Here is a 26079-nt window from a genome sequence, read left to right as displayed (position 1 = left end):
GGTAGGAAGGTGCGAGACCATTGAGAGCTTTATAAACAAGTAATAGAATTTTAAAATCAATCCTAAAAACAACCGGAAGCCAGTGCAGTGAAGCCAAAACTGGAGTAATATGTTCTCTCATCTTAGTTCTAGTTAAAACTCTGGCTGCTGCATTTTGGACAATTTGTAATCTGTCAGTTGTTTTCTTAATCAAGCCGAGAAAAAACAAAGGCGTGGATTAGCGTTTTTGCATCGTCCAATGACAAATAGGCTCTGATTCGTGCAATATTTCTAAGGTGAAAAAAAGCAATCTTGGTAACATGATTAATGTGTGAATTAAAATTCAATTCAGAATCAATAATGACCCCCAAGTTCTTTACTGTACTGTTACTTTCTACAGTCAGGTTGCCAAGTCTGCTTATTATTGATTCTTTCTGCTCACTAGAACTGATTATGAGAACTTCTGTCTTATCCTCATTTAGCTTGAGAAAGTTCTCACTCATCCAGCATTTGATGCTAGACAGACAGGTCAACAACGGGTCTAAGGCACAGGGATCATCTGGAGCTACAGAAAGATATAGTTGGGTATCATCAGCATAGAAATGAAAATGGACTCTGTGATTGGTAATAAGTTAGACTCTATAGTCAGGTGATCAACACAGATCTGTCCTACTGTCCAAATTCCATCCCGATTGGCTAAAATTGCCTTCCATGTGCGTGCACAGTTTCACGGAAATCGCACACTGTGTTCATGATTTGAGGCATTTTGTAGAGTCACTATAGGGATCCAGCCACCAGGTGGCGCAGACACACAGAATATTACATACACTCACGAAAATTTTATTGGATCGTGAAATCCGCTTTCTACCGACCTGGAGTTTGGCCCTGAGTCTACAGCGAGTCAACAGACCTCTAGTATAATAATACACACGAGCCTCCCCGCTATTTACCCCGTGAGAGCCCCTGAGCCCACGTTGTATTTAGCAATAAAGCCCTTCCCACCCTTCCCACGTTCAGGGTCTCGGCCCGGGTGGTGGCCGCGGCCTCACTCCTGGGCCGCCATGAAGGGGTGAATGCTCACGGCACGGACCACCTGGTTGGTGCTGTGACCGAACGACTGTCTCCCACATTGTTGCTGTGTGGGCTGATGCGCACACCTTAACATCTGGAACTCCTGGCGGTCCAACTCGCTCTACGAGTTTCTCAGGGGTCACCACGTCCTGGCTTGCACCAACAACACCACGACGATGTACTACATTAACAGACAGGGGGGGACTGAGGTCCCCACATCTGTGCTCTCTGGCACACAGGCTCGTAATGTCTGCTGTCGCTAACGGCTTGTCATGTGCCGGGTCTCATGAACACAAGCGGACCTCTTGTCCAGGGGTCTGCTCCGTTACGGGGTGGCACGTGTTTGAAAGCTGGCACTCGACCAGACCTGAAAGGGTTTTTTCCAATTTCAGGCCTCCATGACACATATTCTAACCTTCTTACAGGAGTTCCTAGAGGGCCTCTCCTCCGTGAAGGTAAACTTGGCGGTTATTTCAGCCTAACATCTGGGCATGAATGATAGACCAGTAAGTGAACACATACTGATCCGCCAGTTCATGAAAGGCGTTATACGCCTCAGACCAGTCACCAGGTCATTGGTCCCGCCATGGGACTTGGCTGTGGTACAAGAACAGGACTGCTCCCTTCAGACAAGGCAATCAGCTGTTTGTCACATGTTTGTCACATTTCGGAGGTGAGGCTTTCACAATGGATTGTGGAAGCTATACAGTTGGCGTACGCCAAGAGTGGGGTGGAGCTCCCTGAGGCGTTTTTTTAGGCAAAGCCCGCAGTGGAAGACTTAGGGGGCGGTTTGGGACATATTTAGGCAGGCAGTTATGTAGGTAGGAAGGTGCGAGACCATTGAGAGCTTTATAAACAAGTAATAGAATTTTAAAATCAATCCTAAAAACAACCGGAAGCCAGTGCAGTGAAGCCAAAACTGGAGTAATATGTTCTCTCATCTTAGTTCTAGTTAAAACTGTGGCTGCTGCATTTTGGACAATTTGTAATCTGTTAGTTGTTTTCTTAGGCAGTCCAGAAAAAAGTGCATTGCAGTAATCAAGCCGAGAAAAAACAAAGGCGTGGATTAGCGTTTTTGCATCGTCCAATGACATGGGCTCTGATTCGTGCAATATTTCTAAGGTGAAAAAAAGCAATCTTGGTAACATGATTAATGTGTGAATTAAAATTCAATTCAGAATCAATAATGACCCCCAAGTTCTTTACTGTACTGTTACTTTCTACAGTCAGGTTGCCAAGTCTGCTTATTATTGATTCTTTCTGCTCACTAGAACCGATTATGAGAACTTCTGTCTTATCCTCATTTAGCTTGAGAAAGTTCTCACTCATCCAGCATTTGATGCTAGACAGACAGGTTAATAACGTTCTAAGGCACAGGGATCATCTGGAGCTACAGAAAGATATAGTTGGGTATCATCAGCATAGAAATGAAAATTGACTCCGTGATTGGTAATAAGTTAGACTCTATAGTCAAGTGATCAACACAGATCTGTCCTACTGTCCAAATTCCATCCTGATTGGCTAAAATTGCCTTCCAAAGTTTGCAGGATTGGTCGGTTTTGAACAAAATGCCTCAAATCATGAACACAGTGTGCAATTTCCGTGAAACTGTGCACGCACATTTCCACTACATTGATTGATATGTATACATACTGTGTGATGTATTGTGATGAGCTGTTTTTCTGTGGCATATCGAGACCAGAGGAAAGGATGACGGTGATAAGATACCATAATGCTATGATGTTTCCATCCATCATGGTATGACTCTTGCAGTTCACCTATACAGACAAGCTATCTCTGCTGTAATTCGCATGCATATTTTAGGACAATAACCCACAAGCTCTTTCATGCGGCTGTAAGGCATCCCGATTGAGAACCTCTGGGTTTGGACGATAGTGACCACACGCCAAGACATACTGTCAATGACTGGACGATAGTGACCACACGCCAAGACATACTGTCAATGACTGGACGATAGGGACCACACGCCAAGACGTACTGTCAATGACTGGACGATAGTGACCACACGCCAAGACGTACTGTCAATGACTGGACGATAGTGACCACACGCCAAGACGTACTGTCAATGACTGGACGATAGTGACCACACGCCAAGACGTACTGTCAATGACTGGACGATAGTGACCACACGCCAAGACGTACTGTCAATGACTGGACGATAGTGACCACACGCCAAGACATACTGTCAATGACTGGACGATAGTGACCACACGCCAAGACGTACTGTCAATGACTGGACGATAGTGACCACACGCCAAGACATACTGTCAATGACTGGACGATAGTGACCACATGCCAAGACATACTGTCAATGACTGGACGATAGTGTCCACACGCCAAGACGTACTGTCAATGACTGGACGATAGTGTCCACACGCCAAGACGTACTGTCAATGACTGGACGATAGTGTCCACACGCCAAGACGTACTGTCAATGACTGGACGATAGTGTCCACACGCCAAGACGTACTGTCAATGACTGGACGATAGTGTCCACACGCCAAGACGTACTGTCAATGACTGGACGATAGTGTCCACACGCCAAGACATACTGTCAATGACTGCGGGGGTTTCTCTCTCACATTCATTTCTCTCTGTTACTCGTTTCTTTTCTCTTCTGTCTCGTTTAGTCTTTCTCACTTTCTCTTTTCGCTCTCATTTTGCATATATTTTCCCGTCTCTCTCTCTTGCTCTCTTCCTTTCCTTATTTTTCTTTCTTCTTTTTAAAAACACACACGGCAGTTTAACTGCTTTCTTTGTGTCTATTTCTCGCACTTTAATTTGCCTCCACCCACCCTCTATCTTTTCGTGAGTCAAGGGAATTACATGGATGTGACAAGCTGCTGCTACCTTTGCAGTGATTACACTTCCCTCTTTAAGTAACACCCTTGCCTATATAATAGCTGATCTACAAGCTCACAACGTGTCACGCTGCGATGCGTTGTGTGAATAGAAATAACACACTTATCTAAGTTGTTCCGGTATGTATGCGTCAAATACGTCTCACAATTGGGTCATCAAAGTGTTCTGTTTTTCATATTATGTTCAAAGTGATTGCGAATCTGTAAATATACTGTATATTAAAAAAGTCCAATCAATCTGGATTAAATTCTCTCTTCAGAATTTAAAAAATCTTAAACTATTCCCATCTACAGTCTATTGTATTTGGTCTGAAACCTGGATCTTATGCACACCACTGAAGTATTTGTATCTTATCTTGTTTTTACCATCTTCCAAATCTTTAATTGAGATTGAATCCATGGATTTGTTACCTTTTCTAAAGATCTCCCTAGATTTCCATGACACAACATTGCATGAATTGAGGGATCCTTCATAACAGAGACCACCATCACTTTTATTCTACGTTGTTATACTACACAGGCATGCTTATGAACTAAAAATGTATTTGCATGTAAATGAATGAATGACATTTTTGGGGTTGGGGTGCACAGAGTAGTCCTATCTCTGAAACAGGTGATAATTGGTTCACAGATTATCTCATTGTTGGGCTGTCCAAAGTCTAGACACCCCGCCCCCTTCAAAAAGCCCTTGGAAAAGCAATGTACCGTGGGCCCCCCCACACACATTTTTTGTGTTTTTTATGTGTAATCCAGGCCCCCCCACACCCTTGGGCCCTAGTAAGTGTGTCCCACTTTTCCCCCACACACAGAGTGCAATCTGTTCACCACAGCATATCCAACATCAAAGTTCTGAGATGTAATCACAATGCTAAAGCAACTAAATATAATAGCAGAATATGCACGCACGCACGCACGCACGCACGCACCCACGCACGCATGCACGCTCACACGCACAATGTCCTAATGTTGCCTGCTGTTGTCTTGGTAATGACTTATCACACAGCATGTAGTAGGGAATGCAGGGTGGATTATGGGGTGTTTGGTGGAGCGTTCTTATCTCACAGTTGTGGTTCTTCTGTTTGTTTCCACAGACATATCTTGTGGGAATCATCGTCTCCATATGTGGGAATGTCCTCAGCAGCATTTCTCTTAATATACAGGTAGGTAAATCGGTAGAATCCAGCCACCCAAAATGGTCTGTCAGCACAGCAGAATGCTGATGCTATATAAAGAGCATGTTTTCCCACATAAGGTATGTTTATATGTTTATTATCCCTTCTGGGAAATTCAGTTTCACATTCAACCGGCTGCTCAAATGGTCATGATGATGTCTATTCTTTGTCTTGATTATTCCCTTTTATATTGTCCTTGTTGTGTTCACTATTATTATTAAAAGCTGCAATGTGTGAAGAAGCGGAACAAAATGATCATAACAATAATATCACAAATGTATAGATCTTTTCTGAGTACCCAAAGACGCTTATAAAACAACTTTATTAGGGGGGGAAAAAACACTAAGAAATAAAATCAATAAAAACATTGGAATGAGTTAGCTGGGGAAAGTAATATTGAAGACGTGGGTTGTGAGGAAGGTTTGGAGGGTGGGGGCATCTCTGAGAGTTTTGGGGAGTGCCTTCCACAGGGTGGGGGCAAAGCTAAAAGCTCTGTCGCCCCAGGTAGGCTACGGTATTTGGTCACCAGACCTGAGGGAGCTGGAGGGGACATGACGTTTGAGGAGATTGTTTAGTGCCTTTTAGGTGTTTAGTAATATATTACACAAAGAATAACGATAAAGAAAGCTTGACAGCATTGGGGGCGCAGTTAGGGGTTAAGTGCCTTGCTCAGGTACATTTTGATAGGTACTGGGCTGGGCTGGCTGGAAGGGTGAACCGACGACTACACGACTCCCAGACGGCCTCTCTACACACTCGGCTTTGGCCACCCATAAGTAAAGCCATACAAACTTAATTCATACCAGTAAGACGCCCTGAGGGCGAGAAGCGACCGCGCCCTAAAGGATATGGAGATCTAAGGGTTTGAGGTTTGAGGTCAGATGTAGAGTTGCTGGCCGGCTCCATATATATGCAGATCTAGGTGATGATCCAGTCTTCTCCATGTATGGTTATCCAGGGTTAGATGAGGTCAGTGTCGTGATCTTCATATATGGAGATGGCCATACTGTATATGGTGGCGTGACGTGTCACGAGGTGTGACCATACATGGAGGCGTGATGTCACGAGGTGTGACCATACATGGAGGCGTGATGTCACGAGTCGTGACCATATATGGAGGTGTGATGGAACAAAGCGTGACCATATATGGAGGCGTGGGGTGACTAACTAACGGACAAACAGACAGGAGATGCAGGTTTTCATAGTAAATGCGAATTAAAAAATTATAATTCTGCCCCTGCATTGGTCCTTTTATGTGGAAAGCCTTTTATCCCTCACTGAAGTGTGAGAAATGCACTTAAGCACTGGATTACTTTATCACCTCTTCTATTGTGCCCCATTTGTTATTTAATGTTTTTCTTATTTGGTTACATAAAGCTGTAAAGATAAAGTTGACTTACCCTCTTCACATTTACATTTTGTCTTGTAGGTTGTTCTTGTTCTTTTCTTTTCTTCTTACCTAATCCTCAGCATTCCTCCAGCTGCCATGAAAAACTAATCTGCCTCCTTTCCATTTTCTCTCTGTCTGTCTCTCTCTCTCTAACAGAAATATGTCCACGTGCGTCAGTCTCAGCGTGGCTCCAAACCCTACTACACCTCGACGCTGTGGTGGTGTGGCGTTGTTCTCATGGGTTTTGGGGAACTTGGAAACTTTGCTGCTTACGGTTTCGCCCCCGCCTCACTCATAGCTCCTCTGGGCTGCGTGTCTGTCATTGGTAGGCCCTGCATTATTACTCTTTTTCTACATTATTTTGGTTGGCAAAGCTGACAGCTGCCAATGCTGGAGTGACAGGTTGCCACATTATTCATCATTCATGAAGGCAGGAGAAATGGTGGCTTCCTTTCAGTCTGAGACAGAAATACTGTTGTGTGGAGTGTCCTATTCTCTACTGAAGCTGGATTCATATTTGGTTGTGCGCTGGTGTTGCGCACCAAAATAGCAGATATACAACTTTACAAGCTCACAGCGCGGCACCCAGCACTGGCAGGTAACCGCGTATAAATTAAGTATAATACTACCATACTCACATAATTGTGTTTTTTACTATATGTGTACTTCGATGTTTTATGAGGAATTCAAAAGGTGTGGAAAGACTAATTTCATCAGGCTAATGTTGCACGGATCAACTTTTCAGTGCATTGATAACTATAAATTGTATCTCTTCCCACCCAAGTTAATATTACAGTACATATAGCAGCCTATAGTATAACTGGCTGGTATGAACAAAGGAAAGCTCAGTATTATGGCACAGCTGTACTAAGGTCTGTAATTAGGTACCGTGATTCCAGCTCCATGCATTACACTTCTTTGTCACAAGCAAGTTGTGTGAGCATTTATCTCACACAACTGAAAATACTATCATGCCATGCACTCCTGTGCTGCATTCACACTGGCAGATACAATTAAAGAACAACATGCTCGTTGATGACATCAAGCATGCATCTGACAAGTGAGAAAAATAAAAAGGAAAATAAAGCATGGGGTTAAAAAGAAATATGGAACTACCAAATGTAAATCGTTAGTTTTCCTCCATTCGTTTTGTAGCTGCAGTTGAAGCCAGTTCAACTTGAATTGTAGCTTTGTAGATTTTGTAGAAGCTAAAAAACGCCAGATATGTCGTTTTGTATCTTCATGTCGCTGGCTTCCATTGAAAATGAATGGTAGCCTTTAGCTCCAGTGTTAACAGTGAATCCCCAGGATTCGATCATTTATTCATTAAAGTGCCTAAGAAGAAAATGGAAAATTAATGATACCCAACAAATTGGTCAAAACACTGCAAATAAAAAGCTTATTTTTGCCATTCATAACATTCTACACTACAAATAAATAAATTAAACATACAATTAATGAACACATTTTGCAAAAGATTGTCCTACTGTGAACTACTAAGCCAGCTATTGCTGGCACTAACCAATCAAAGAGCTGCAGCTCTTTGGGTTGGCACAGCTGGCAGCTGTTGAGTGTAAACACAGTAATGACAGGTTAAATATTGAACAGGTCAAGCTGCCACCTCCGTGCCACCTATCCCTCACTCCTATGCTTGAGATGACAGTGAGTCACATACCGTAGATATTAATTACCAGATGCTTCAATTCATTTTCCTATAGGCCTGTCTACCCAACGAATGAATGGGCTGAATAAAAGACTTGAAAGACCTTGTTCGGGAATCTCATGACAGTAAGTAGGCAGGAGTGGCTTATTGTTGGTATCAGCCGAGAGCAAGGGTGTCTGTCTATCCCCTCTTCAATGCGCTATAGACCCCTGGGAGTTGGTGTACTGTTGAGGTGGAGCGCAACACCTACTGTACCATCTGGTCCCAGTACTTACTGCTCGTCTTAGTTACCCAAGCCATGTTACTCATATGCCGAGTTGTCAGTGGCAGGAATCGAACCCAGAACATTGCGGTCCAGGCGAGTGTTCTACCGACTGAGCTACCTGGACAAAGTGCTGAACCTGGGGTGATAGGACTGTCAGTCCGTCACCTTTTCAGTTGCTGCCCACTCTCTGCCCAACCTCAAAAACCACCTCTTCAGACTCACTTTTCACAACCAACTGTTTTCCCCCGTGGAAAGTGACTTTGAAGATCCATAAAAGCTATTTAATCTAACAATTAACATTCACTCGGCTTCTTCTCAAGTCACAATAAATTATTACCTTCATTAAAATACGTGATTAGTATATTCTAACTCTTTTATACAGCTGTTGGTTCTGATCAATAACCTGATTGGTCGAGATTTGTCATACTATAATGGCTAGGAATAGGAATTGCCTTACAATGCATATCAACAGAGCAGAATGAACTCTTCATCAAACCTTGATATCTGTGTGAGAAAGACACACATTCACAATATGAAATTACATTTGCATTAAACATGAGGCAGATAATGTTATTCACCGTAAAACACATTCCCTCATGTTCTATTGCAAGTAGGTATAGCTAGCTATAGCATCTACACACAGTGAGAAGGCTACAGCTAAATAGAAATGCTCAGCTGGAGTAAAACATGTCTGATGCCAGTCTGTCTGACAGGGATAATGAGACGATAGAGATGAAGGAGTGAAGGAAGGAGGGAGAGAAGATGTCGTCTACTCTGCAGTCATTACATGGTCTGACCTCATATCTGACAGGTGGAGTTGAGGGAGGCTGTGCAGGTTGCCGCCTGTCACTGCAACTCCATCTCTGGTGAAGGCTACTGAGGCTGTGAATACACCTTTACTCACACTCACACACAGTACACACTTATGGGAAGGCTGGGCGATGCTGTCTGGCGCTCACGCACGCAAGCAACCAGCACACGCACGCACGCACGCACGCACACAAGCAACCAACGTGCGTGCACACACACACACACACACACACACACACACACACAAACAGTGCCTTGCCCTGTGCATGGTTGTGCTCCTCGTTCAGGGTGCCAGTTTTCAAATCGATTTTTCTGAGCAAACCTGAAGAAGACAACGCAAGGCATGTCGTTCGTAGGTAGTATTTTGTATGCGACTATATGGATTACATTGAACATGCAGTACATATACAGTACATCTCTATTTATATGCAAACATACAGCTTTAAAAGATTTATTGATTTTGCCTGCTAGCAATGTTTTGTAGCTGACACAAACAAATACAAACATCACACCCCCTCCCTGCTGTGCCTGCGTTTCAGGACAGTGTGACAAGTCAGAGAGGGGGCTGACAATGGGTGGTCCTTAGGAGAGGGGACAGGAGGAGAATAGGGGACGGGGAGGGATGGGTGGTCCTTAGGAGAGGGGACAGGAGGAGAATAGGGGATGGGGAGGGATGTCAGAGAAGAGCAGAGATAAGAGGAATGTAAAAGAGCAGTGAAGATATTGAGAGCAGAGAGGAGAGGAGAGGACAGGAGAGGAGAGGAGAGATGATACTTCTTCCATATGCATGATGTCCCTGTCCGATCTCCTGGCTGACACATCTACGCTCTGTGGAGCGCAATTACTCTATTAGGACCGACAGGCCCAGGGCTCTTTCTCCATTCAGCACCACGTAATCTTGTGGGAAAACGAGGGAAAGTTGGAGATAAATGCAGATTTTTTTTTAAGATTACAGACACACTGAAAGGGGAGATGGAATTTAAATTAATATAATTATTCAGATATTATAATTATATTCAAATATTTCACTTTAAAAACGTGTATGCTAGTTAGGACGAATTCGGTCCAATTCCTGAATCCAACATCCAATTGAGCTGGTATGAACTCCTTTATGTAACCATAAAGGAACATAAACCATCAATATTTAACCATCTAGTATCCTCAGTTTCCTGAAGCCAAATTGTTAACCGTTTCAAAAATAGTGTCTAAGATTTGGGAGTTTCAGTCCTCCATCCTCCTTAGATAGCTGTAATGTTTTTAGCCTTACTCTCGGTCGCTTCCCTTGCCATATGAATTTAGAAATAAGTCTGTCCAATTTGTCAAATTATGGAATATGATTTTAGGAATATCTACAGGTAGCATCTGAAATGGATAGAGCAGACTGGGAAGAACACATACGTATACTCTCTATTCGACCCAATAGAGAAAGGGGAAGTGCTGACCATCGGTTTAAGTCTTCACTAATAGTCTGAATAATTTTTTTATAGACGTATAATTTGTCTAAAGATAGGGGAATAAAAATACCGACGTATTTAATACCCTCTTCAGGCCATCTCAACTCACTCTGAATTTTAACTGTTTGTGGTATTTTACTGCTTATGTCCATAGCCATTGTTTTGTCCACATTTATTTTGTAGCCTGAGTAATATTCGGAAATTATCGATTTTAGATGGGATGGGATTGTTGTTGCCGGTTCTAACAGATACAGTAGCACATCATCAGCATATTTTTTTTTAAAACATTTTTGAATAGTTAAAATAGCTTCAAAACCTTTCAAAACAGTAAAAAAAGAAAAAAAAAGAAAGGCAAAGTAGTTTAGGGATAAGGGGTTTAGCATGGACGAAAATAGAGCCCTTAGTCTACTTTGATTACTTGGACCTTGTGAAAAAGTACTGCACAGTTGAGGTTGAGATCAAACGGTTTGGCCTTACTTGGCGTTGACAACTGCTTTCATTCCTTGCTGTCAGGGTCATGTGGCGCAGACATGATGTGTTTTCCCCAAGGAGTTCCCTTCTATACATCCGAGAAAGAACATGAAGATTCTGACACATGTACATAAATCACTCACTCTCTACACACATGCACTTATACACGTTGTCCATCATGGGCGTGCGTGCGCACACACACACACACACACACACACACACACACACTAGCGGCACATTCGCTCATGCGTGTGACGCTGTGTGTGTGTGTGTGTGTGTGTGTGTGTGTGTGTGTGTGTGTGTGTGTGCGTGTGTGTGTGTGTGTGTGTGTATAGTCATACATACATACATGGTAACAGCACTCTCTGCACCAAAGAGGTTCTCTACATTTCATATAAGCAATCCTTGAGAATGTGACTTTGTGTGGAGTTGCTATGGTTACTTGTTAGATCCAGCTGGTCCCAGAAGCAGAAGAGGAGCCCTCAATGTGAAAACGAACATTGCCTGTTAGATGAAATGTTAGAGATAGGATCCGACAGGAAGCACGCACATCTCAAGACATTCTGCAGGTGCTGGTCAAAAATATACGTACAATGAAAAAGGAATGGATGTCCGCACACTGAGTTGTAGCTCCCAGGAAGATTTATTTATTTGTTACAACGTTTCGACCTCTGTGGGTCGACCCACAGAGGTCGAAACGTTGTAACAAACAAATAAATAAATCTTCCTGGGAGCTACAACTCAGTGTGCGGACATCCATTCCTTTTTCAGATGAAATGTTAACCACATGAACCCTAACGTCCCTACTCTGGCCATGTCTTATGAAGCAACAATAGGCAGACATAAGCTATAGCAAATCTTCAGAAATAGCAGAACTACAAGCTCAAAACATGTTGCGTTGTGATGTTTTGTGAGCTTGTATATTGGTGAAGAGATTTGCAGTAGAGGTGAAACAAAGAAGGGGACAGAGTATGACCTGATGGTTTAAGTGGTTAAGTGAAATATTAAGATCAAGTGCTACCTAAATGGTTCATCATGAGCAAAATGATAGCCTTTATAAAAAACATTTTGTTAAATAAAACATTGATGATTCTATCATACTGTAACATCAAGTAATTTCCTCGCTGTATGTGAAAGTGCTGATAGTATGAATAGTGTCAACACACTCAGATCAGCATAAAAACTTTTAATAACATTTTAAAGTGCAAACAAGTAAGACTGAGTGATGTTTGACATAGAGACACTGTGCTGTACACTGTGCTGTACTGGTTCTTATCCTTAAAGTGGGTTTTATGATTCTGTACTCATGCACTTTTCGAGATATTATGCCCTATATTACAAGTAGATTCCAACCCCCTTTATGTCTCTATAGTAGCCATTCAGCTTGTAAATGACTGGAGACAAAACTGTGACTGCATACTATATGAGCATGCTGCTGTGTAATGCACAATATTTATGTAGGAATCCATTTGCCACAGTGTGATAGCCTAAATGTCAGCTGACATGCTCCCTTTCTCTGATGCATTGAGGCATTTATGGTCCGTCGCGCATGACTTTATGTGTTGCTAATCTTAAATTCTGGAGGTGTAGCCTTTGGACATAACCCTTTCACTGCGAATCCTTAGTGTTCATTTCAAATCCGAGTGTGAAAATGGACCCGTAAGGGTTGCAGATAATATCACTCAGGATGTTGCTGTCTGTGTTCGTATGTCAGCTTGTCTGTTTACTGACATTGTACAAATGTGAGAGTACATTTTGTACACTCTCAAGACTCTCAAGAGTTCAATGTTACAATGCATCTGGTCATGCTACCAGGTTGAGTGTCTCTCTCAGCCAGCCAGCCAGCCAGCCAGCCAGCCTGCCTGCCTGCCTGCCTGCCTGTCTGTTAACTGTCTATTTGTAATACTTGTTTGCTACTGTGACAGCCCAATTTATCCAACTGCCTCACTCTCTGCCTTTCACTGAGACACATTAACAAGACTAATCTGACACTCAGCTCATGTGAAACTGATTGCTTTTCAGCTTGCCATTCTTTGACAATGATACTGATGAATGAGTTCATAAAAATACGGCATGAAATAGCATGACATTTTTCCTTTTATATCTCACAACAAGCCGACTTTGGTGCTCTGACATAACATGCTCCCTTTAGCTATGCGTTTTCACAGAATTGAGCCAAGAGGAATGTGTTACTGTGATTATTTATTACATTCATGACTAACGCAAACCAGTGTATAATGTGTGTGTGGTGGTTGGGTTCCCTATGTGTATTTACAGGTTTGATTGATCGACATTGTTACTATACTACGGAGCCCCTGAATGGCCATGCATTCAAAATATATTTTATCTTGTACGTACAAGATAATATCTCGTCCGTACAAGATATTATCTTGTACGTACAAGTTATTATCTTGTACGTACAAGTTATATCTTGTACGTACGAGCTATTATCTTGTACGTACAAGTTATATCTTGTACGTACAAGATATTATCTCGTCCATATCTTATCGCCATTGTCATTATCGCCATTATCGCCACTTGCATTATCGCCATAGCCATTATTGTTTCAGGCCAATACAATACAATTAAATGTCTCACTTTGCTTGTCCTAAATGTTAAATCAAAGTACATTTTAGGGGAGTCTGGAGAAACAAAACAAAAAAAAAGTAGAAGAAGAATCGGTGTGCTGTCAATAGTAGTGTGAATGCTGCGTACCGTTCCTGGGAGTGGATCACTCAACCGTTCCCGGGACCACATGGAGGTAGTGTCGGGACCGATTGAAGTGTACTCGGATACGGATCGCTGCAATGTGAAAGCATTGAATACAGTTGAATGAATTGTACTCGGGTGCGGAAGAATCAAGGCCAATGTGAATCATGGCGAGCGGTGACCACGCACTCGTATTCGGGAACAGTTTGAATCAAACGGACTCAGTGTGAATCTGGGTTAGGGTTAGGTTCTCTGCTGACCGTTTGGGTGTGTAGGTATTACTATGATAGAATTCAAATTATAGCCTTGATTGTGGTGTTTTCTACCTCTTCTCTCCCCAGCCAGCGCCATCATATCTGTGATTTTCCTCAAGGAAACGATGCGTGCCTCTGATGTGTTTGGTAAGTAAAATAGCTTGAAGAGCAACTATGAATGTTTTCCCGATTTAAAAAAAAAAAAAAAAAAAAAGTTCCATTATAAACCACATCTCAGTGCAACAAAAAGGGAATAGGACAAAGGATGGAAATCAGTAGCTCAGTCTTAATTAAAATACTTCATTTTCAACTCTGGAAATTTACATACACAGTAAAGTCTGTGTTCATTTAACTCAAAAGAATGACATTTAACATTTAACAAAATAATTACATTTTTACTTACAGCGTGATGAAGTTTTTGCAGAACAGTGATAATTTAATTCAGTGTCACATATTCACACTAAACACTTAGAGAAAACCATAACATATGATTCATCCTCTGTTCCACAGGTGGCGGTCTGGCCCTAACAGGAACATATGTGCTGGTGATGTTTGCCCCCCACAAATCAACACACATCACTGCCAGCCTGGTCCGGAATTGCATCATCAGCTGGCACTTCCTTCTTTACCTCGTATGTTGAATGTTCTAAACAGGGTTTTAATTTCAACAACCCCCGATTTGATATGCAGGACCCTCATTTCACAAATCTTTTATCTCTGGGACCCCATTCTACACTGCAAACTACTCTGTTCATTTAACTCTGAGAATGTACAAATGGAACCAAATGGACTTGTAAGGATCCATTTGATACATTTCCAGTACAAATCCCTTAAATATTGCTGGCCTTTAAGCAGCCATAGTTCATGTGGCAAGCTTGTTGTGCCAACTCTCAGTGTGATTATTTCCTTCATTGTTTATTGATAGATGGACCCTCTATTGACCATTCATAATTCAACTAAAATGTGTTTAACTGACAATGAGACTCACTCTCAGCTCATCAGGGGTGCTGCTATAGCCAGTGGTGTAGACCCAGGACGACTGGGCGCCATCATTATTCAGAGCACAGCATCTCTCCCTACCATATTTCACATTTTGCTCCTGTATCTAGTCTAGTCACTGAACTGAAAAAAGCATTATAAAAAAAAGAGAGACGACAGAAAACAGAGAAGAATGTTGCTCAAAGATATAGTGGTAATGGGGTTGTATGGATGAATGGCTAGACGGGTAGATGTTTTCACATGGAGTTGGTGTCGCTTAGCCTCTGGCTGGACTGATTGATGACGTCTAAAAAGAGGGTGCTCTTTACCAGCCGAGGGAATGCATGTGTGAATACTCATCAGGCTATGAAGGAAGAGCCTGAAGCAACATGTGATTCATTGTAGATAGTTATTAATCAAAGCAATGCTGTGAAGACAATGAATTATCCATCACTGTCACCACATTTCCATAAGGTCATACTATTGTCAAATCCTTTCATCTAGAAGGACTCCTAATTAGGCCTATTATATTGTTATAGACACTGATCGTCATTGTCTATATCATGACCATAAAATGCTGATTATTCGGCAGTCACACTTGCATGACTCAAATCCACAAACATCAATACAAAATAAATCATAAATCCTACCTGTCTATTGTGAAAAGGTCAGGATGTGAAAATCTGTTACAGTGCTTCCTGATGTGTTACGTGTCTTGACAGCTCATGCTGGAACATTGCTGCCAGCCAACACGTTTATTTAAAATGCTGCACTTTGATTAATTTTGATTCACATTAAATGCCAGCGAATGTGAGCAGTTAACTGTATTCAATTTCAATCCAAATAGACTATTAATGCATGGCACCCATTGATTGATTGATTGATTGAATACTTTATTTGCAGAAATGTAATCAGTACAGGGTACAGTCAAACAGAAAAGTCAAACAGAAAAGTAATCAGTACAGGTTACAGTCAAACACACGTCCAATGGGCTCACCGAAAAAAGTCCTTGCGGTCTTGTTTCCATTCAGGTCCTGGGTATTAAATTCATAATCATGACAAAACATAACAAAATCAAATCATCATAAAAGGTTAAAAAAAATGTACAGGTTGGGGAACAAAGAAGGGGGTATAAGGAGGTGGGGGTAGTCACTAGACTAAGGGGGGGGGTAATCATTTCCTCTCCCTTTGGCATGCTGGATTTTCAGGCCTGTTTTAAAGGACGCCAGGGATTTGCATTTTTTGAGGGAGGGAGTCAGGGCATTTCACACAGGGCAGTGCTGTAGAAGGAGAATTTGCCCATGTTTGTTTTGAAAGTGGCTGGTACCAGATCGTTGTTCTCGCTTCCTCTTGTATTGTGGCTAACGTGTGCCATAATAATAACATAAAATACAGCTATATTTATTTAGGATACTCATGTTTTATGTGTTATCTATCTCTCCTCATTTCTGCTTTGACAGTCCTCCTCCTGCCTTAGAAGCCTACAGACATTTAAAGCTCTGTGGCATTTTATCAGCTGTCCTTTAACAATTGAGTGCTATTGTACTCACAAGGACAGCCCTGGTTTCCCTCATTAAATTGTTTGCCAGGGTGTTTTGTTTCAACTGAAGCACAATGCTCACTGCCAGATGTATTTGGTTTGGCCGTTTGGGGCAAGGTTTTGCCTCTGTGGATAGCTCCATAATGTGAAATCCTGTGTTCATTTAGTTCAGTGTAAATAACCTGTAAAGCCTGTTAAGTTATATTCTTCATTGCTCTCACACTCCTCACACTCCTCTTCCTCTGTCTTCCTCTCTCCAGCTTATAGAGATCATAGTGTTCTGCATCCTGCTGTATGTGTACAAGAGGAGGAACGTGAAGCACATTGTCATTGTGATGCTACTTGTGGCCCTGCTTGGTAATGAACAAGTGGAAACAACGTGATCGATGCCAGAGGTTATCGAATGAGCCGTTACAGGCAGTTGCACATTGCTCTGTTGCCTGGCTACCAAATACTGACCAATACCCCTGTCCATTATCATTTCTGGAAAGAACTTTGTCTATGGTGGATAAGTGAAGCATGTTGAAGGACTCTTAATTCAATTTGTATCAATTGTAATATAATAACCATACAGTACTAGTTAAGCATGCCATGGACCTATTCTTATCCTCTGAGGGAAGATAACGTGTCTAGAATATTTTATAGAATTCAGTCTTCTGAATTCTATAAATGGGAGGGGGGAAAAAAACTCTCCATCCAGCAATAATGTGTTTTCTTGTAGACTGGTCATGCTGCCCCTTGATTCTCTTGTTTTCATGTGTTGTTGCAGCCTCTATGACAGTCATCTCAGTCAAAGCTGTATCGGGGATGATCACAGAGTCTATAAAAGGCCCTATGCAACTCATCTACCCCATTTTCTATGTCATGTTGGTAGTCATGGTCGCCTCCTGTGCCTTCCAGATCAAGTTAGTCAAGATTCTCTTTCTACCTTTTTCTTTTCTTTTCCATCATTTTCGTTTTTCTAGACTCAGTCATTATGGTCACTGCTAGTTTCAATTCAGTTCAGTTCATATTCCCAATCAGTTTTTCCCAATCTAAGAACAGAAGCAGAACAAATATAGAGTTGGGTTACAAGATTGTCAAACTAACGCTAATGATGTATAATATACAGTACAGTACAGTATCGTGTATTTTGTATTAACACTACTAGACTATTATGATGGATAATTTTGGTCATTCTATTCACCTTAAAAACAGAGCATCCTTCATCTTTCTCCACAGATTTCTCAATCAGGCAATGAAAATGTTTGATGCCACAGAGGTGGTTCCCATCAACTTTGTGTTTTTCACCGCCAGTGCCATTGTTGCAGGTATGCCTACCCCAGTGCTGTCAATCAATCACATGCTTTACTGATGCTACTGTCACAGTAGGAGGTAATCTACAGGCTGTGACAGTAGTACTGTCACAGCCTGTAGATTACCTCCTTTGGGGATTCACAAAAAAAAGAAAAGAAAAAAAAAGTGAAACAAGTGCTGTAAAGATCTATTCATGACACAGCATAAAGGAGTGGAGCATAGTACCAAGATGGTGATTCATCCTTGAAGTGCATCTCTTTAGTAGTTTATAGCAGCCTATTTATAGCATGTACTTTATAGGCAGCCAGCATAGATCATTATCATGCTGATCAATACTTTTTTTTTTATCCATTTATGTATTTTATAACAAGACAGACACAAGTAAATCACCAATGCTACAATATAATGACTAAAAACATTTGCTTGTGGCCAGAAGGTCACTGGTCAAAAAGAATGGACTGGCTGTGGAAATCTGCCCTGGAGACATAAACATTAGGGTGCAGTCACAACAAACTTTGATTCTGCCTATGATGCAGATTCTGCCAATGCATTAACAGAGCGCTATAGCCCCTCCTATGCCCAGCTTTGTGTGTGCGTATGTACCCCATAGTGATGATGTGATTGGCTTAGCACCCCATAGCGATGATTTGATTGGCTGAGCAATGTACGTATTGAGGATAAAAAGCGAGGACAGAAAATTGAGGACGCCACAAGTGATTAGCCCTTGGGGGCTCAAGAGGTAACATTGGACTTGAGGATAAAAAGTGAGGACAGAACATTTTCTTCCTCATTCCAGCCAATTGTGATTGGCCGGAATGTGATGATGTATGATTATAAGAGCGCCCCTCACTTCAAACGGGTGTACTGGCAATTTCAATACACATTATAATAGTTGCGTTTTTGAGGGAACATGGTTCAGGATATTGTTGAGGAACTGCGAGCCACTGAATGCTGCATGTGAGGACTGGGCCCAAATAAGACTTTTTTTTGGCCCCCAGGGCTATGACCAGTCTTAAACCCTAAAACCCCTGGCCAGAAGGAATCCTGTAGAAGTGTTTCAGCACCATAGACAGTGCCTTTATTTGACATTATTTACCATTCAAATAAAATGAATTTGGCTACATTAAATTGCCAAACACCCGCTGGGTGGCACAGATAGCAGTGGTCACTTGGACCTTGAAGATCTAGTGAGATCGAAACCTTGAACAGCAATAAAAAGTGGGGCTGAGAACTACTGTGCTGACACAAGTGTGATTTTGACCGTTGATTGTCATTTGTCCAGTAACTGATGTGCATGCATGCATGCAAAGACTTAAATGCATCTCTATCAGCTCCTTATCCAGGCCATCCTAACTACCTCCTCATTGGCATACCGTCATTCACACCTAAAACCCGGCTCAAACTGATCCACAATGAAAAGATCTGCACAAAAATATCTGCAGCACGTCAACTATGCCACACTTAACGTCTCCCCCTTTTCCACTCCATTAACTACCTTTTTGGTTGTTCTTTTTAGTTTTTTGAGTTGAGATGTCTGCACTAACATCAGAGGTCAAGAGCAATTTCTGGTAGATTTTTAAAAGGCTGTAGTTCAAACACTTAGTTCTTATGCAAGTGTGCATAAGTGTGAATGAACGAAAATACCGGTCTCCACTCTCCAGGCAGCAGTTAACTGTATGCAACCCAACTAGATTTAATGCATTGCACCCATATTCTACGAGCAGGTTTAATTCACATGTGTGATTGCAGTCTTTTATACATTATTTTTTATAAAACCTTTTTGTAGCATTATTGTCCCCCTACAATTGTCCCCTATTTTCCCCCTCCAATGTCCAGCTTTGAGTGTTCGCGTAAACACAAACATTGTGTTAACACATTGTGTTAACACAAACATTGAATGTCATTGAATGGCCAGTTTTGAGTGTTTGTGTAAACAAACATTGAAGACAAAAGTGAGGACGCACATTGTGATTGGCCAGAATGAGATGATGTATGATGATAAGAGTGCCATTTTAACATCAATACAGAAGGATTTGCCTGTGTGCCTTACCTGGTAACTGGAAGACATTCCAATTCCTTCAGGGGAATTGTATCATTATCACAGTTAGCTGGTCTATATGTTGGATAATCATTGACACAAACACAGGCACAGAATGGAGAAAAAATGTGTCCGATTGTTTGGTGCAGGACCCCCTGGAGCCTTGGGCTGGATTGGATGGTTGCAGGCCTGTGCGGCGTGTGTGTGTGTGTGTGTGTGTGTGTGTGTGTTTACATGTTTAGCTATATACTGTATATATATATATATTTTTTTTTTTACATTTTGTAGGGATTGTGTTCTACCAGGAATTTGAAGGGCTGGCTTTACTGAACATCGGTATGTTCATTTTAGGGTAAGTTTTCACTAAGTTTTACTGAACTGAGTGTTAATTCATCACAGTTATTATTGTAACTCAACCAGCTCCCTGTGAAACTTTTTTTCCAGTTGCTTTCTGTCTTTTCTTGGAGTTTTCTTGATAGCCAGAAATAGACCAAAGGTAAAGCATGAAGACATCAAGACCTTTATTGCAATGGATAAGATTCCAGGTATGTGAATATTGTAATATTTTATAATGGCAAATAATTCAATGCATGGTATACTCAAATAAAGTCCTATAAACAACATGAGGACAAATGTAGTTAATCAAAGCTTTTCTATTTTGAAAACCCTTTCTCCTAACCACTAGAACTAAACATGGCCTGTATTGGAATGGATATGATTCCAGGTATGCATATTGTAATATTTTATAATAGCAAATAATTAAATGCATGGTATACTCCTATAAGTCCTATAAACAACATGAGGACACATGTAGTTAATCAAAGCTTTTCTATTTTGAAAACCCTTTCTCCTCTAACCACTAGAACTAAACATGGTCCCTTTGCTAGAGTGCAGTGAATGTATGTTCACTAACCCCAATAGTAGTGACCATCTCAAGTGCTATTCCATTCATGTTTACACAGGGAGAAGGCACACAGCCAAAGTCCAGCCTGAGGCAAAGACTACATACGGAACGCTGGCATCCAAACTCGTGTGCCTCAGAGCTCTGAGAGCTGGCTCAACAGATGATTCCTAGGACCAACCTCAATCTGTTAGACTGAATTGTTGTATGATGTGTGCATACGGGTACATGAATGTCTTGGTTTTGCCTGTCACAGGCATGAGAAATCAAGGCTCCACAACAGTATATCATTCATAGTAATTAGAGTACCCATGCATGGAACTCGGTGTCATCTGGTTGGTACTATACGGATAGTGGTCCGGACAGTGTTGTGCCAAATTATCACTTTCAAAATGGCTTTATTTATTGTGGAGATATTTCCAGCAGGCTTGTTGGGAACTGCTGATGAGAAAAGTGGACTTTGGAAAAGAAATGACATCTCAGGTTCAAAGGCCAAAGATGCACAATAGACACCAAATGGAATTACTCAATACCGTGAGCTTCAAAAGATCAGAGAGGCCACTCTTGCAAATGTATTCCTGCTAACATAGAAACTCAATGCTTTCATTGCCAAAATGTAAATAACTGGTTCTATATGGTGTCAAATCTTGTTAATAAACCAATGATCAAAAGTGATGTCACGAAAAAGTAATGCAACAAAACAAGTGCACCAGTGCCCTCTACTGGTGAAGGAACCCCAGGAATTAGCAGGAACCTTTTTCTTAATATAAATTGTATTTGTATTTCTGTCACTAATTTATGGCCAAAAGTGGAAAATAAAAATATTATGTTATATACAAATCTTTTATATGACTTTTTAAATTTATAGTTAGGACGACAGTGAAAAGTCAAATAGGAGTGATGTCAACACAGGTCCCAAGCAGGAATATAATTTCATTATGGGGGTTTGTTTATTATAAGTGTTATTAATAATTACTTAAAAGCTTACTTAAAAAATGACTGCATTCACATCAAGACTGCTTGACTTCACTAAAATGCTTGGTGAGGGGAACGGCGATAACAAGTATTGTTTTGATTCTTTATTTTGTCTAACCAATCAACAAAATATAATTTAATTTTTAACCATTATAATGCCAGTTTGATATTCACCAGAGGGATGGGCACTGATAAAGGTTAAGGTGTGCACTGTATAGGCTCGGACAGCAAGTCCCGCGTTCGATTCCCGGCAAATATCAGAATTACTTTCAGTGATCAAAACACTCTTCTGATCAGAGTATGCCTATATTGGCTTTTCTCAGTTACTACTCTGGGTATACTCTCTGTAGCCTTTGCCTTGCTATTAATTCAGTGTTCAATTAACACTGGGAGTGTAAAAATGGACCCAGAATTAGAATAAGATAAGAAAACGCTATGCGCAGTAACCTACTCATCCCCTTAAAAGGATCCCTGGCTAATAAGACAAATATGCCTTAAAACACCTGAAATTATCTTGTTTCACTCAATAGGAACACACAGGACTACCTTATTTGCGGAGCCTCAGCACTGATGGGACGCTTGTTTTACAGTGCCGGCTACTACAAGTAGGGCGGGGTTAGGAGGAAAACACTCTTGCCAGAACATTATTTACTATTCTCTGCCTATCGGGTCGCAACTCGAATGGCCCCAAGTTGGCTAAGTGAACTTCGCAACGTTCGACACGGCAACTTGCTCGCTTTAGCTTTAGCTTGGTGTTGTCTCACTTGGCTCAAGTTTGCTTGAGACGGTGGGCCTCCGTCGCGGTCTAGTCCATAGAGTTATATATAAGCAAGCACCCCATCAGTGCACATCAACTCCCAGGCTCAGCAAAAAAGAGAGTCCCTAGGGGCCTAGCCCACACATGGGCATATGACATCATCAACCTGCAACGGAAGCAGTCCCTATATGGAGTGAAAGATTATCTATTTATAAAATAAATACAATATTTAAGGTGTTTTTATTTTTAGTTATAGAGGGCAATTATAATGCATTAAGGTACTAACTTTTAAGGTATTTAACTTTAGATGGCGTAGCAGTGGAAAGAAACTAATAGGTTAGGGAAAGTGGGAGATCATATGATGCAAGTTAATGGAGATGGTTGTGCTCATTGTAATACCCCCACCCCATGTATACACAAAGCATGCTCAAATAATGTCCTTGCCATGCTCAGTGTCATGCTATTAGATACACATAATCAGATTCACTTGTTGGCCACAAAATGAATAGGAACAGATACATTAGAGTAGAAGATCTATAAAAAAAACAATGTACATGTTATGTTAGAGCTGTTAGAGGGCAGAGGCACTTATTTAAAAATGCATAACTGTAAAATAGCTGATATTGTATTAGAAACACAAATTGTCCTTTATTGAACCAAGTAATTCTCAAGACTTAAAGGATACAGGTGCCACTCGCAATACAACATTTCAGCACCAAGGACGGCACACACAATCGGAGAATGGTTCAGCACCACCGTGAAGGGGTCTCATTCAGCACCATGGACAGCGCCGTGGATTCATCATTAAAGAAATAGTTCACCCAAATAATTACTTTATATCAATGAGGGACAGCGCTTCTGGGATTAATTGCCACATGAAGCCTTGTGTAAGCCGGTTATAATCAAATATTGGAGTAGGCTACTGGATCAGGAATGCGAAAAGATAATCAATATTCAATTAAGTGTAATTTTGGGGGTCAACTAAGCATTGACCTGATGAAATCCAGGTAGGCTGATTTTGTTTTCCAATTCAGGTTAAAAACATGGCAGGCTGCATTAGATGATGAATAGGCAACACATCTGCAGCTACACGTCTGCAGCTAATCAAATCAAGTCTATTCTTGGATATTGCACATAGAGCACCCATCATTAGCTGATGCTGCGTTGCTAAGCCCACTAACCTGCTTATTTAAATCTGCTGGAAATTGGAAAACAAACTACAAAATGTCCTTGAGTTGAGCAAGACATGGTATACCTTGCATGTTTTCCTCTGCAGTTGCGTGTGTGAAAATACATTGTAAAGCGCTTTACCTTTGGACAAAGGTGTATAAGCAGTCCATTTCGTTTTTTTTTGGAGGGACAGACAGTAGGCTGACAGGAAATGGGGAGAGAGATGGGGGGAAGACATGCAGTAAAGGCCGTCGGGATCGGGAGTCGAACCCGCGGCACACTGCCAGACTGGATTACCAGCCAAGGTGCCTGGACCGCTGAGCCATGGCCCAGGCCGTCGATTTAGTTTAGACTACCATTGACCTACTTTGCTTAAACCTCAGCCAAATAACAGATGAAAGAAAGTAAGGCAGACTAAACTGGGGCAGACAACCATGGACAGAATGCAAATAATGAATATAGTTTGACAATCACAGAAACAAACAACCCACACAGTGTCCAAGCAGCAATTGTGTGGCCTGTGGTTAATACAATTAATACCCAAGCAGACACAGCGGCCTGCAATAAAGGCTATATAAGAGCATCAACAAACTGGTGTTTTTGATAAAGGCCAGATAGTGATAGCCTATCTCATCACAAATATGAAACAATTTACCAATGAAAACTTGCATCCAGCGCCGACCATGTGTCTGTCAGTTTGAATCCAACCCAGCAAGCCTACATGCATGAAATGTCCAACAGATGCAATATCCAAAAGCTCCAACACGTTTGAATACTCCAAACTCCAACATAAACTATAGATAGGCCTACATGTGACTTGATTGTATAGGCCTACCATCATCCTCCTCCTCTCCTTACTTTCAGCCACCTTGTTATCAACGTCAACATCCCTCTATATGCACAAGGTGATGTGTGAAGAGTCTGCCCTCGCCCTTCATGCATGTCCGGAGATAGTTTTGAATTAACTTGAGGAAAGGAAAAGTATATTATTTTGTTGAGAAATACCGTTTCCATCCCTATCGTGGCACTGTGGCAGATAATTGAATCTTGGCACGATCAGCTTCAATGCTGGTGTTGAGCTTAACACGCTCTGCTGTGGAGACATTGGCTAGATGCTGGCTGCGTTATCGAGTTTTGGAGATTTTAAAGCGTTTCGGAAAGTGTTGCACAAGGATATGTCTCTAGACTAGAGGATACTTGTTAAGAGAAGCGGAACGCATGACTCATGCTGATATTCTCCCTCGCTGCTCTTGCTCTTAGTGCACCCGACTTTATCAACATTTTAGCCAACACACTTGACTGCACTAGTGTTACGAAACAGTGAGGAAACCAGAAATACAGCTTTTAAAACTCCCAGCAGCCAAATCGACTCAGAGTGACAGCCCAAGAGATGTTTCCACCCAGCCAGTCACACATAATCAATCATAAACCAATGGCCATCCTGCCACAAGAGCAGCTACAACAAATTACTTTAAATGGCCCTTGGGCCACAATCAATAATAGCCTTGATTAAATAGCTATAGCTAAATCTGTGATCAGGTTACTAAATCACTCTAAATGTGACATCAAGGGGAGTTATTTATTTTATCTATTTATAATATTTATTTGTATCCGTTTTTCTAAGTCACACCTCATCTCAGGCGTGTCATGTTGCGCATTAGGTTACCTTCAGAATATGTAACTTAAGTGTGAAATGAACTAATGCACACTAAAGACAAACAATTTTTATTTTGACTTTTACCATTTTCCTCAAAATATATACCAGCACCAATAGGGTGTTGCAGCTTTGAAGTTGTTTGGATTTCATACAATTACTCAAAAGAAAATCTGAAATGTTGCTGCAACCCCAGCCTGCCACTAACCACCTTAGTTCAAGGCTCCATTGAATCCATGTGAAGTCGATCTGTGCCTGGCTGTGATAGTGGTGCCCTACCCCGATTATCACTGGTGATTATGGGTTGATAGCATTCGAAGCGGGTGTTAGACTGAAGCTTCCTGAAGCAGCTCACTCAGTGGAGTGGACCCAGGCTAGGTTGAGCCAGCAAAATGTCAGGACCAGCATATTATGGAGGTGAAGCACAAGTTTATACATACTACAATCTACCTCACACTTCTTTAAATAGACGACACAATATACTATATTAATGCTAGTAAAGTTTCTTGTTGCCAAGCAACAAGACTTACCCTTATGGTAAGTGTGGGAAGTCTGTTTTCAAGCCAGGTGTAACAATAATACAGAATATATATGTAGAATGCCACAGCATCATGTACTGTAAATATCAAAGACAGGCAAGATTATTATTA

At 41.4% G+C, this 26079-nt stretch overlaps 1 protein-coding gene across 2 annotated transcripts in view; it reads left to right on the top strand.

Annotated features, from left to right (window-relative positions):
• The window catches only part of nipal2 (NIPA like domain containing 2), a 30172-nt gene extending 8459 nt beyond the window's left edge, over positions 1-21713 (top strand). The window contains exons 2-12 of one of the 2 annotated variants that reach the window (XM_079503100.1): positions 5024-5092; positions 6651-6819; positions 14208-14267; positions 14631-14752; positions 16899-16995; positions 17408-17543; positions 17860-17948; positions 20261-20324; positions 20417-20517; positions 20658-20696; positions 20935-21713. In XM_079503100.1, coding sequence (XP_079359226.1) covers positions 5024-5092; positions 6651-6819; positions 14208-14267; positions 14631-14752; positions 16899-16995; positions 17408-17543; positions 17860-17948; positions 20261-20324; positions 20417-20517; positions 20658-20696; positions 20935-21047 — 1059 coding nt within the window. In that variant the 3' untranslated portion in view covers positions 21048-21713. The remainder of the gene's footprint in view (positions 1-5023; positions 5093-6650; positions 6820-14207; positions 14268-14630; positions 14753-16898; positions 16996-17407; positions 17544-17859; positions 17949-20260; positions 20325-20416; positions 20518-20657; positions 20697-20934) is intronic. The other variant, XM_079503101.1, reaches the window with a different exon arrangement.
• Positions 21714-26079: the final 4366 nt, after the last annotated feature.

Source organism: Electrona antarctica (assembly GCF_951216825.1).
Source record: "Electrona antarctica genome assembly, chromosome: 6".
NCBI lineage: Eukaryota > Metazoa > Chordata > Actinopteri > Myctophiformes > Myctophidae > Electrona > Electrona antarctica.
This window is presented reverse-complemented; position numbering and strand designations above follow the sequence as displayed.